Genomic DNA, 13,383 nt, shown 5'->3' with positions numbered 1-13,383 from the left:
CAATCAACACTCTTCTCTTTTCCCCTATGTGACCCTGGGTGAGTCACATGCCCTCTCCGGGACTCAGTTTGCTTATCTATAAAATGAAGGGGATAGGTTCGAAGATCTCTTCAGACCTTTCTAGCTCCACAGCCCCATGGTTCTGAGATTCCAAATGCCCAGGATGCAGCTGTTAGCCTGGGATGGAGAAGAGGATGAGAATGGCTAGAGCTATCCAGCCTCCCTGGAGAGAGGAGCTGCTGTCCCCTCCCTCGGCTGCTATGGACATCAGGTGTTGGGAGTAGGGCAGCTGTGCCGAGATCCCCCGGAGGCAGCTGTGGGCAGCAGGGCCTTGCGCCATCTGTCCTCAGTGGTGAGGTTACAGCCTATTCTCTGTGAGGCGCATCTCGCCAATGAACCATAGCACCATCCCTCGGCTGGCACCACTGCGCAGTGCCCAGAGGAGCTGCTGCCTTGCAGCAGCTTCAGCTGATGCAGCTGCAGCCAGCTGCTCTCCGCCCAGCTCCGGGGCGTGGGCCTGTGGGAGCTGAAGGCTGGTCAGCACTCTGTTCTTTGCAGTGGCTGCAGCGGTGCCTTTGAATGCATCCAGTTCTCAAAGCACTGGGATTCTACTTTGCTTTGATTTTCATTCTTTTTTTCCTTCTTTTCATTTTCAAATTAGGGCTCCCTACAATCTCTTGCTGGCTGAAGCTGGAGCTGGGAATCTGAAACTTCATGAGAAGTTCAGCAAAGCTAGGAGGAGGATTGAAAGTGGGGAGGAAATAAAAAGAAGAGGAGGAGAGGAGGGAAAGAAAGGAGAGAGGAAAGAGCAGAAACGGGCCGTGAGAAGATGCTTCCTGCACTGATCTGACCACCTGGCTGCGCGGGCTCTGGGCAGGTGCTGACAAATGCTCATTGTGTCTGTTGTCCTGTTGGGTTTCTTGCCCATTTACTCAAGTAGACCGTGTGCGCCTTGCAGGCAGGGACCACATCCCATTCACGCCTCTCTCCACTGCCAAGCACAAAAATAAGTACCTAGGGGATGGACTGTAATTGCTGATGCATGGTCTCATTTATTTCTCATAATTCCTTTCTTCAAAAAGAATTGCTAGTCAATTCGCCCAAATCACACAGCTTGAAAGAGCCCAAGCTGAAATCCACCAGCAGGCCTCTTCCACCCAAAGCCCATATTCTTGCCACCGTGTGACTGAAGAAGGAAAGGGGAGGGAGGCAGGATTGAGAGGGCAGTGCGTACTTACGGGAGGAGAGGTTATATCGGGAGGGGTGGACATGTCCCCAAAAAGTTCTAATTGGGTCACAGCCTGAAAAGACAAAAAGATAACGATGTAACTACAAGGAACGCTGACACTGCTGGATACTGCTTTAAAAACAGAATAGGAGGACACACATTTCTCTTTTTCATCATGACTATATAAATGATAAGCTCAGTTGGTCATTACTATACCTCAGGATCCCAAAGACGCATCTTGGATGTGGCCAGAATCAATTCTTGCTTCAGTGTGTCTGGCTGTCTATCTGGGCTTAACCGCCTCCCATAAGCAATAATAATACCACTTTACACGTCTTGACCCTCGAATGCCAGCACTGTCCCCCTTCTCCAGTAGATACAGGCAAGAAGCCCACCTCATCACTTGTTTGTCTTTCATGAGTGTATCCACATGTCCAAGAGGCACTTCCTGTGCTAAGTACCACAAGACGTGACTTCCCAGCCACCTCTCAGGAGGTGCTCCCAGCACTACTAAGGCTGAGAGCTGGGGATCATCACTCCCCTTCTTACAGATGAATCGACTGAGTCTCACAGATGCAACCTCAAGGTCACCTAGCCAGGACTTGAATTTTCTGTCGAAAGAACATACGGTTCAATGACAGTCCCTGAAAGAGTCCATCTTTAGGATAACAAATGCAGTTGGAGGAAAAGAAAACATATCATTTAATACCAGGAAGGACATCAAAAACAGCCCAGTATATACACTATTAATCACTCCTAGGAACTCCATCACCACAGACACGGTACCGTCTACATTCCCATCCATCATCCGGCAGTGTCTGAGCAAGGCCAGCCAGAGCAGCGGAAGAAGCCCTTTAAGATACACTCAGAAATTAATCTGCATGCACTTCCAGCTCCAGAGACCGTGGGAGTCTGTGGCCAGGAATCAAATGGCCTGACAAAGTATATAATCATGTGCTTTGTGCAAACCTGCCCACTGAGGGGAAGACATGTTCTGCTCATCTTTGGATTTTAAGGGATAGCTTCTAATCGGGGAAACCTAAAAACACCGCTCCATAGAAAGAGCGGGGAGCGCCTGCCTGCTGGCCTGCAGCATGGGGTATGGGCCCTGAGCTCTAATGCAGTTCTAACCGGGCGCGGCTGGATCTCTGCGATTCCCACAAAGAAGGGACCGTTCCTGGCCACCAACAGATGAGCGGAGATCCAGCCAGCTTTTGGCAAAGAAGTTCCATGAGGGTTTTCTCAAGGAAATAGCCCCGATTTGAATCCTGAAGGAGAGAAGCGGTTGGCCAGGCAATCGAGGAGAGGGGGGACGGTCCAGGCAGATGAAAGGACGTGAGCAAAAAGACAGAGGCCTGGAACAGCCTGCGTAGCTGGATACAAGCAGAAGGTGTAACCAGCATGAGGGTGGAGAGAGGAGCAGAGAGGAAGGCTGGTGACGTGCACGCGGGCAAGGTTGGGTGGGACTTGCGTGCATTTCCTTCTTTTCCACGAGCTCTTCACTGCCTTGATTCTGTCTCGCACAACACCATTCCAGATTTAGGAGACAGCAATGAGGTGGCCAGCATGCAGGCTGCTCCCAAGTCTGGCTGGATCCTAAATACTTGCTTGTCTTCAGTAAGGCTTCTTTAACTTGTTAACAATATTTTATATTATTTGGTGAAACTAGGCCACTCCTTTAGTCTCTTTCCTAAATTCATAAAAGAAATAATTCTATTTAATCAATTCAAATGAAGCCTCTGGGCTTTCTTGCAATTGGAACTCAATGCTTTTAAAATGGCCCACAACTATTTTCAGTGGTAGGAAAATATTAAAATGAAGTTAATAATTAAGTCACACAATTTACATTTCAAATGTGTTGAACTCGTGGCACACTTTTACTAACATCATAAATATAATTTATTGGCTAATTTTCTCCTTCAGCACAACTTTGAAAATAACCTTCATTCTTGAGATAGAGACTTCCTCTTGCCAGATGATTTTCACTCAAGGATTAAACGAGAAAAACATGCAGAGGCATAAAACAGAGATTGTTATTTCATTCCATTGCATTTGCTGTTTAAATAGAACCTTGAGTTAATTAAATTTTATAGAAAAAGGGGATTCTTAGGCCATAAAATAAAAATAATTCTAATAACCATATGTGATTGAAAATCTGGAATAATATCTATTTTCACAGCCTCTCTCCCCATGTTAATCCTAGTCCTTTTATTTGTAACCTAATAAGCCATGTTCCATCTGATAATTTTGTCATAACTAATCATTTTAAAGACCTCGAGAGAATAAAACGAACATTCACATTTGTAAAACACTTTACAGTTTACAGTGCATTTTCCTACATTATCATCCTGCCTGACGCTCACGGGGCCCCCCGGGTTGGCAGCGCAGGTCTCTCACTGTCCTCATGGTGCAGATGACTAAGTGAGACCGAGAGCTTAAGAGTCGTGCCTCTCGTCAGTCAGCTAAAAGCAGCTGGACTTGACCACGGACCAAGCAGCCCCTTGCTTATCTATCGCTCACTTTACCAAGCCCTAGTTAGACCTCCTAAATGGGGGAAGCCCAGCCCCACCATCTTCCCTAAGCAGAAGTCAGGTCCGAAAATTTCTGCCATGGTGCACAAGCATCTGAGGAGGTCATCAGGGAGCTCGCTTCGAGATGCCCACTCGCCCATCCATCCCAGCACTTCAGATGTCTTAGAGGAGACATCTGTCGATGGCAGATTCTGCCCCTTCTCTAGGCCCTGGGCAGGTTCCAGGTAAGCAGAGTGACACTGGAAGCTGCCAAACCCATGATGGGGAGGAGGAGTGGCTTGGCTGTGGAGGGAGGAGCCCCTCAATATCTCCATCAGGCCAGTCCCCACCCCAGCCATTCTTTAATGTGAACAGGGATGTTTCCACAATAACATCTGGAGTGCTGTACCACTGCTGTTTCAAGATGTCTCCTGGTCCTTCTCTCAACTAGAATGCTGCCACCGGCCTCCCGGCGTGCTAGAGAGAAGCCCTGAAGGGCCGTTGATGAAGGCTGAGATGTGCCTTTGTACATGCTCCTCGTCCTCCTCAGAGCACTCATTCCTTCCCCCATTGCTTTTCCCACCCATCCTTTAGGACATAAATTAGAAGGATTTTTTTTTTTTTTTCTGGAAAGTGTTTCCTAACTCAATTTGCACCCATTCCACTGCTCAGAACAGCTTATGTGACACTCTCAGATCAGCGGTTCTCAATTTTGGGTGCAGCAGGGGAAAAATACAGATGCCTGGTTCCCACCCCTCAAGAATTAGTTGGTTTGAAGTATAGCCTAGTAACTTGGACTTTCAAAACTCTCCTGGTGATTCTAGTTTGCAGCCAACATTGAGGACCCCTGCCCTAGAGGCTTCCCAAACATCCTGTACTCAGGGCTGATACTATTCACTGGCCTGTGCATCAACCAAGCTGAGTAAACACTGGCTGCCAACCAGCACATCGATTCCAGGGTATACCCACTGAAGAGCAGCCTTGCCTGGTTTTCACTCCCACAGGTGCACTTAGCACATCCTCTTTATGTGTCTGTTTACTACACTACATTTGGCTCTCTACCCTACCCCATCCCATCCTTTGCTGTGCAGTGTTGCACTATGTCACTGTGCTGTACAATGAGCTTCCTCAGGACAGGGCCCATGTCTTCCTCTCTACTGCATCTCTAACATCTATCACTATGCCGGGGATATGTTGGGAGCTTGAAAACTATTTGTTAAATGAAATGAAGGGGTGCCACTTCCTCTCCAACACACACACACACATACACACATTCTCACTAATTGACCTCACCGCAGGCTCACCAATAGTCTTTCTGTGAACATCAGAATAGGCACCCACCGGAGAGAGCAGAGCGAGCGCCTGCCATTCATCCTGGCCAAGTGAGGATAATGCAGAACGCATGAGAATGACCAGAACAACTGTCATATGACAAGAGCCTGGAGGCCTTACCTTTGTTACCTCAAAAATCTCATGAAAGTCCATTGGCAGGTTTCTGTTCTGTAACCACAAGGCACGACTTATGAGCGTGAGATGAACGATGGGGTGATGACATGAAACAGTTAAAAACAGTTAACCAGACGGAGCCCTCTCATTCTTACCGGGGTGGCTGCAGCAAACCGTTCTTCAAAATCTTCAATTGCACGGCTGTTCTGAAAGTGTAAGGGATGGTGAATGAGGATGAAAGTTAATGACACACAAATGACATGGATTTATGAGTTTAATGATGATGGGGTCTATGGTTTACACTCCCGTGGTCTCAGTAGGCGGGAGCCCTTGCCATTGTACTGAGAAAACCCTGGAATATGTTCCTAGCATAAGCAGATGATAAAACATGGGCTTGGGGTTTGCCCCATGGCTGAGTGGTTAAGTTCGCGTGCTCCGCTGCAGGCAGCCCAGTGTTTTGTCAGTTCGAATCCTGGGCGCAGACATGGCACTGCTCATCAAACCATGCTGAGGCAGCGTCCCACATGCCACAACTAGAAGGACCCACAACGAAGAATATACAACTGTGTACCAGGGGGCTTTGGGGAGAAAAAGGAAAAAAATAAAATCTTTTAAAAAAACAAAAAAAAATGGGCCTGATTAGGAAACACAGCAAAGGTCAGTTTGTTTTTTGGTTTTTTTGAGGAAGATTAGCCCTGAACTAACATCTGCTGCAAATCCTCTTCTTTTTGCTGAGAAAGGTCGGCCCTGAGCTGACATCTGTGCTCATCTTCCTCTACTTTATATGTGGGACGCCTGCCACAGCGTGGCTTGATGAGTGATGTGTGGGTCGGGGCCTAGGATCTGAACCGGTGAACCTGGGGCCACTGAAGCGGAACGTACGAACTTAACCACTGCGCTGCCGGGCTGGCCCCCGTAAGTTTGTAAGTTTAAAGTACATCTTTCTAAAATTACAGACCTTACCCAGCCAGTCTCAATAATGCCAACAGATAAGAGCATGATGGTAACCCCTGAGATTTTTGTTTTAAAAGGAAAACATGCCATCGTGTGCTTTAGGCAAACGTGACTCTTTGGAGCAGTCTGTGAACAGCTGGTTCTGTAAGTGCTTTTGCACACGGTGTTCTCCCTGCTTGAAACGCTCATCTCCTCACCCCTGCTAGCTCCAAGCTCACCCGATTCCTCAACCCAGCTGAAAGGCCACCTCTTCCATGAAGCCTTCCTCCCTCTTCAGTCTTGTGAGCCAAGAGTCCTCTCCTGAGAATAGCAGCACATCATCTGTGCCTGCTGCCCTGTGAGCTTCCTGAAGCAGGGAACATGTTCCTGAATCCCCAGCAGCTCACAGAGGGTCTGGCACAGAGCAGTGCTCAAAAATACGGGCACGAATGCATGTTCTAAAAGTAGCCGGCAGTTGACCAAATCTAATTGTTTTGTTTATTTTTTATTTGTTTATAATTGTTGACAATTTCACCAAACTACTCCGTAATATTGCGGCCTCAGCATCCCACTTTGTGTGGCTGAGTGGCCTGCCGGGGCCTTGAACTGACACCAGACCCCGCAGTGAGGCACGCCCTAGGGCACAGCCTGCAGAGTCAAGAGTGCTGTCGGTGTCGGTCGGTGTCATTCCTCACAGCCCTCCCCAACAGCCCCTGTGACAAGCAGTCCCCCCGCCTGCCAGGGCCCTCTCCCATGTGCCTCTTAAATAAGACCCCTCGAAGCTTACCAGAACCCTGCTCTTCTGGGTCTGAGCTGACCAATTCAGCCTCAGCCCAGGAACTCTGAAGCACTCTCCCCTGGTTCCCTAACAAAGGCCTGAGCCCTGGGTCCTGCCTGGCTCTCTCTGCCTGCACCCTGCCTTGACCTCCCTGCGTGGCCCCTCCCCCAGGGCCTGTGACTAATAAACTTCTGTTTCAACTCCCTTGCCGTCTCCCGTCTTCTGTTGAACTATGGCTCACCATCGACAGGGCTCTGCTTAACAAATGTTAATTTAACAAAGTCACAACAGGAAAATATATTATAGATAATACACATAATATCTACTATATATACATACATATATATTTCTAATGACCATGTTTTGGTCTATACGTATAAGCTAATTATTCTTTGGATGATTTCCAAGTAGTGTAACGTTCATGAATCTGATAATATGGACATTAAGTTGGAGTTATTACGTATGAACAGAAATAATCACATCATTTTCTAATTCTGAGGAGGGCTTCCTGTTGGCAACGGAGGAGTGGAGAAGTCATCCCCCATAATCACTTTCACCCTGTTTGTAGCAGACGTGGCTGTGACATCACTCAGCCCCAGTTACAGGGCTGCAGAGCAGGAGGACCCAGGTGCCTGAGGCCACCATGGCCAACTGCCAGCGAACTCTGTCATCAACGACCTGCCTCCACCAGGCACTGGCTGGCCCAGGGTCAACTGCAGCCGAGAGGAGGGCAAGCCACATCAGATAACCACATGCATTATTATCATTATTACTTGGCCAGAGGTGGGGAGAGGTGGCGAGACAATATTAGTCTAAGTGATCCTGTAATCTACGGTGTGGCCTGAAAGGTTAAGATTATGTCGCTACATCCTTTATAAATTCACACCCTTCTAGGGATTTATAGCATGGCCCCTACCAACTAGCTCTGGGTCATAACTTTTAATAAAAACATTTTTTAGTGTCCAAAATCTCATTACATCTGTCCAATATAAAAAAGCAAATGGCTTCAGAGCATGATGGATGAATTAAATAAATCTGAAAAACAGCTCATGGTAGAGTCTCATAAAAACCCCCACCATATAATGAAAATGAAGAGGAGAACCAGCGTTGGCGTGAGCCCGTCCCTTTCCTGGTGACAGATAGGTGGGCTTTGGTGAGGTGTGGAGCTGGGGTGGGATGAGGCCATCTCTGAACACTCAGATGAAGCTGGATCTGGGTATGTGAGCAGAGGTACCTCTCTGGAGTCATGCAGATATGGACTGAATCCTGGCCGGACCACATGGTGGTCACGTGACCCTGGACAGGTCGGTTAGCCTCAGTTTTCTCATCTTTTTTAGAGTGGAGATAATAATGACAACATCTCGGGTTTATCGACAGGATTAACTGAGACATGTATGCAAAGACTTGTTTGGTGTTTGGCACATAGTAGATGCTCAAAAAACAGCTTTTATTAGTAGTTTTCATCCTATTTCTTTTGGTTTATTTTTGCAATGCACAGTCACACATTTTTTAATGTTAGGAAACTATTATGATACTTGGAAAAAGAAAGGAGAAGAAGAAACAAAAATCTTGTCAAAGGCCCCTCTTTGGAAGCCACCCCGTCTGAGAGCGTAGGCCGGCCCGTGTGACAGGACGCCTGGCGCTTCCCGGCCTCAGTCCTGAGCCCTCAGTCCGTACTTGACCCCATCTCCCTCCCATCGCCCTCCTGGCTAGTCTTGCCTGATCATCTTCTTCCTCCCACACCTTTTGTATCTGGTGCTTGGGGTTGCCTTCCTGATCTGACCCTGGCTCAGTCACTTCTCCGAGCTCCTTCCTCCTGTCTGGGCTGACCTTTGGGAACACCCAGCGCGCTTCATCCAGCCCATGGGGAGATCCTTGCAGTCAGTGCACGTTTTCCTAGCTGATTCTCATGGTAGGACCTAGAATCCATTCCCTGCTCTTCCCGCATCCCCACTTCTTGCTTTACCCACAATTACTACGAGAGAGTTAGTTCATTTATCTTGAAGACTTTTTGTTTCCATGTAGACATACTGTTCACACTTACTATCATAGCATGCCTGCAGCTTTGTATTCTGCTTTTGAAAACTCAACATGACATCAAATTTACTCACAACTTAAACTTCCAGTGAGGAAGTTTAAAGGAAGAGATTCTCATGTGTTGTCTCAATACATCGCTCCCTGAATCTTCGCTAAGACATTGAAATCAAGCTTCCAGGGGAGCTTCTCTTCCCATGATCTCTTTTTGGAGCAGTGGGGACACAACTGTATCATAATTGACTAAGGTAACTATTAAGACCATATTCTTGTTACTCTTGCAGCAAAAGCAACAGTGGATGAGCTGGGACTCGGGGCAAGCATGTCAAAAAGGAGGAAAACTTATTGACGGCTGCCAAATCAGACACCTGTGGCGATTCTCACCCCTGGCTTCACAATGCAATCCTACCGACGCCTGAGCCCCGCCATCTGAGATTTGGATTCTCTTGGTCTGGGGCGGGGGCTCTGGCATCAGGAAGGTCTAAAAGCTGCCCAGGTGATTCTACTGTGCAGCCAGATTTGCGAATCACCGTGCTGGGGACCGAACTCTGTAGGAATAATTAATGAAAGTCCTACTGGGAAAACTGAAGGCATCTTGATTGATGATGTAATTGATTAACTAATTTCTTCAGCAAACATTCACTGGGTGCTTTCCACATGCCATGTCCTGGCTAGGCATTGGCGCTACAACGATGAATAATAAATGGTCCCTGCGCTCCTGAAGCTCAGGGCAGAGCCAGTATAGATAATCATTCTAGCTTGGGGTGGGATAAGCGTGGGACAGGGAGGGCACAAGGCTTCTAGATCTAAACTCAGAACTCAGGCCAATACTGCAAAAGAGTGAATTCAATTATCCATTTAGAAAGCTGAGGAGAAATGGATTAACTAAACTGATTTGTAACTGCACCAAGGTGGGTGCTATTAAGGCATGTAGTGATTCCAGGTATTTGAACGCATTGTGCCTTTGCCTGCTGAGTAACTTAACCGGGAAGACACATGCTAATGAAGACTAATTCCCTCTGGGGTATCTAGGCGTTTACACACTCTATCATCTTTACCTAAGAGCAAATAGCTACTTTCCCACTTCTCAGCAGAGAGAGAGACCAGAAAAACTCTGACAGTTGAAGAACAAAGTAGGGAAGGGGGTGGTGGGAGTGGATATGGGGAACAGAAACTGTGATGTTAATAAATGATTTTTCCCAAGAGCAACACCCTCCAATAGGACTTTCTGTGATGGTGGAAAGTTCCATATCTGCACTATCCAATATGGCAGCCAGTAGCTACACGTGGCTATAGAGCAATATGGTTAGTGTGACTGATGAACTGAATTTTAAATTTTATTTAGCTTTAATCCCAATTTAAATAGCCACATGTACCTAGTGGCTATTGTGCTGGATGTCACAGCTCTAGATAACATATATTTTAAAAACCACTTCCAGTTGCCTGGGTGCTTTCTAAATACTAGACATATTCCTTCCTTATATATTTCCTTCTATCCTTTTAAAGAATATTCTACCTTTGCATTGACTGGAAAAGTTCTATGAGAAAATTCAGTTCTTTACGATGTCCAGACAGTACCATAAAATCAAACTCTGTTCACAAAAACAGCAGCCTTCTTCTGTACATAAAGTGTTTTTCATTGCCTGGGCTAAGCCAGAGCCAGATATTTGTGGGGTTCTTCAAAGGAAGTTAAGATTCATGTTTTAAATAGAAATCCACGAAGCTTCATCATCATTCCAACAAAATGGAATCCCATTTAATGCCAAATGTTCCAGGCCTGCTGAGATCTGGGGCTGTGTGGTCCTGTTGGACTCATTGACTTGATCTGCCAAAGGAACTTGTTTGATGATTCATCTCTGTAAAGATTGAAAAGTCTCTAAAATTTACTCCAAGTTGGGCCTCATGTTAGCAGCTAATGGCCTTCCTTCCCCCAGTGACAATTTCAGGAAGGTCCCAAATGTTGTCCAAAAGGTTACAGGGTGGAGGGAAAAGCTTAGATCTTATAATTAAAGTTATATCTTCCCTTGAAAGTGCATACAAGAGAAATATATCTGAAAATCCTTGGAAATGAAATATTTACATGTGGCTTCCTGAAACTTAAGTTGGTCCTTTAAATAGCCTCTTCCACCACACGTTTTTCTTATTGTGTTGGGAACATTTAACATGAGACCTACCTTCTTCACAATTTTAAAGCGTACTTCCTACAGTGTTGTTAACAAGAGGCACAATGCAGATCTCTAGAATTTAATCATCTTGTGTAACAAACTCTATACCAGTTGAAAAGCAACTCCCCATCTTCCTCTCCCCACGGCCCAGGCAACCACTATTCCACTCCCTGCTTCTATGTTTGACTACTTTATAGACCTCACGTAAGAGGTATCAGGCAGTATCTGTCCTGCTGTGACTGGCTTGTTTCACTCAGCATAACATCTCAAGGTTGAGCCACGCTGATCCCTATGGAAGGATATCCTTCTTTTTGAAGGCTGAATAATGTTCCATTGTATGTATACACCCCATTTTCTTTATCCATTCATCCATCAATGGACTTTTAGGTTGAAATGGCTTTTCTTCACATGCAGGAGAGAGTCAGGAGGGGGACTGGTGGTGAAAGGGATTTGCTGCTGCTTTCTTTAGGTGTTTGAGAAAGGCAGACCCCTCGGGTGAAGGTCAGGGCTCTCAGCTGACCTGAATAAGCTAACATGAGCGAACAGAGGACAGCTGTGGCTAAGGGATCTGATTCTGGAGTCTTGAGCTTCCCAACTTTAATCTAAAGTCAAGAAAACCAATTTGCTTGCGTTTGGAAACAATGGCTCCTTTTAAAGCAAGAAGCGTGATGTCTTTAGGAGAGGCAGGTGGAGTAGCGGAAAGAGGAATGTCAGCAACAGCAGCTCTCAGTTCAAACTGCTGCTCCACCATTGCCATTTCCTTGGATAAACTCCTTCCTCACTCTGAACCTTAGTTTTCTCCCCCAAACCAGGGATAATAATGCTTACAATGTGGGCTCGCTGGGAGGAAGCTGCGGTCAGGTTGATGTATATGAAAAGGATTAGCACAGCACCCGGCAGAGTAAAATCTCAAAGGACGTCAGTTCTCTTTCCAAAATTATAGAAAGGAAGGAAGAATGGGAGGGAGAGAGGAAGAGAGGGAGAGAGACCAAAGAGGAGGGGAAGGGAGAGGAGAGGAAGGAGAAAGGGAGAGAATGAAGGAAGGAAGGAATCGGCAGGCAGCAAAGAAGGGATAGCCATGGAATTATTGGCTTAGTTGGCGAGGGTAGGCAGGTTCCAAGCCATTGCAAAAATTTGGGAAACACTGGTCCTGGGAAGAGGTGAGGTCACCTGCAGGAGCAGATGAAGGTGCAACACGGTCTTCACTGAGCAGACACTCTGTGAAAGCAGGTCTCGCTCCTGGCCCTCCTCCCCAGCGGTTAGCCCTGCAAGGCTGGCCCGTCCTGGCAGTCAGCCCCTCACCCATTCCACTCGCCCTGTGCCCTGCTCTCCTCCACTCTTCTTTTCCATCCCTCACATCTATTTCAGAGCCCTGTTGGCAACTCCATGTTTTCATGTCCCGACTTTCTAAAGCACACCCATTATTTCACGAAAGCACACATAAGGATGAAGTCGGTGGCATGATTTGCAGGCTGCTGCTGCTGATGTGATAAGATACTAATAGCTAAGGAAGTTTGATCTCAGTAATGGTGACAAAGGAAAGGAGATGCTGACTGTGATGCCTGGGAAGTGACAGTGCCAGAGTTTGGGGTGATGGTGGTGGCGATAGTGACGGCTGTCATAAGTCTGTGAGAACCAGTCACTCATTCACTCCACATCTATTTATTGAGCAACTACGATAAGGCACAGTCCTTGTCCCTACCTCACATGAGGGAGATGGAAAAGAAAACAGGCAATCATCATACAACTGACGTCATAAATGAGGTAAGTCACGTAAAACCTTTAGTACATAGCGCCTGGTTCAGAAGAACAATGTGATTCATGCCGGTGGTTACTGCTTCTATTGTCTCTATTACTAAACACGTGGTACCCAACCCTCTTGAGGGGCTGGGGAAGCTGGAAGCAGCAGATATGTTGAGATGGTGGCAGGAGTGGGGTTGGGATTTGATAGTGGCAGTGCTGTTGTCAGGAGATAGTGGACAGTGCGTAAAGAGATGATGACACAGCTATTTCTATAGTGATAGCCAAAATGGGGCCAGTGACGGGAACTAAGACGAAACATTGACAAGACCATCCCAGCTTCTCTAGGAGCACTGGGAATGACTACATGCTTTTAGATGCGTAGAAGCTTCCTAGGCTCCAGATCACAGTCCCAACCCACGACCTCATTCCAGAGATCTGACATTTGGCAAGGAGGACTTTAGAATGAGGCGTCCCCTTCCTCTGTTAGGGGCAGGGGCAGGCCGTACCTCTTTGCTACTTTAATGGCTGTGCAGGTATAAAGGCACA

At 46.8% G+C, this 13,383-nt stretch overlaps 1 protein-coding gene across 14 annotated transcripts in view; it reads right to left on the bottom strand.

Moving 5' to 3' along the window:
• The window catches only part of DAB1 (DAB adaptor protein 1), a 1,086,856-nt gene that overhangs the window by 27,693 nt on the left and 1,045,780 nt on the right, over positions 1 to 13,383 (bottom strand). For 8 of the 14 annotated variants that reach the window (XM_070509805.1, XM_070509809.1, XM_070509814.1 and 5 more), the window contains one exon: positions 1,239 to 1,301. In XM_070509805.1, the coding sequence (XP_070365906.1) occupies positions 1,239 to 1,301 (63 nt within the window). Of the gene's footprint in view, positions 1 to 1,238; positions 1,302 to 5,190; positions 5,239 to 5,339; positions 5,391 to 13,383 lie in introns of all 14 variants that reach the window. The other 6 variants (XM_044770894.2, XM_044770891.2, XM_044770892.2 and 3 more) reach the window with 1 other exon arrangement.

This window comes from Equus asinus, chromosome 5, assembly GCF_041296235.1.
Source record: "Equus asinus isolate D_3611 breed Donkey chromosome 5, EquAss-T2T_v2, whole genome shotgun sequence".
NCBI classification, from domain to species: Eukaryota; Metazoa; Chordata; class Mammalia; order Perissodactyla; family Equidae; genus Equus; species Equus asinus.
This window is presented reverse-complemented; position numbering and strand designations above follow the sequence as displayed.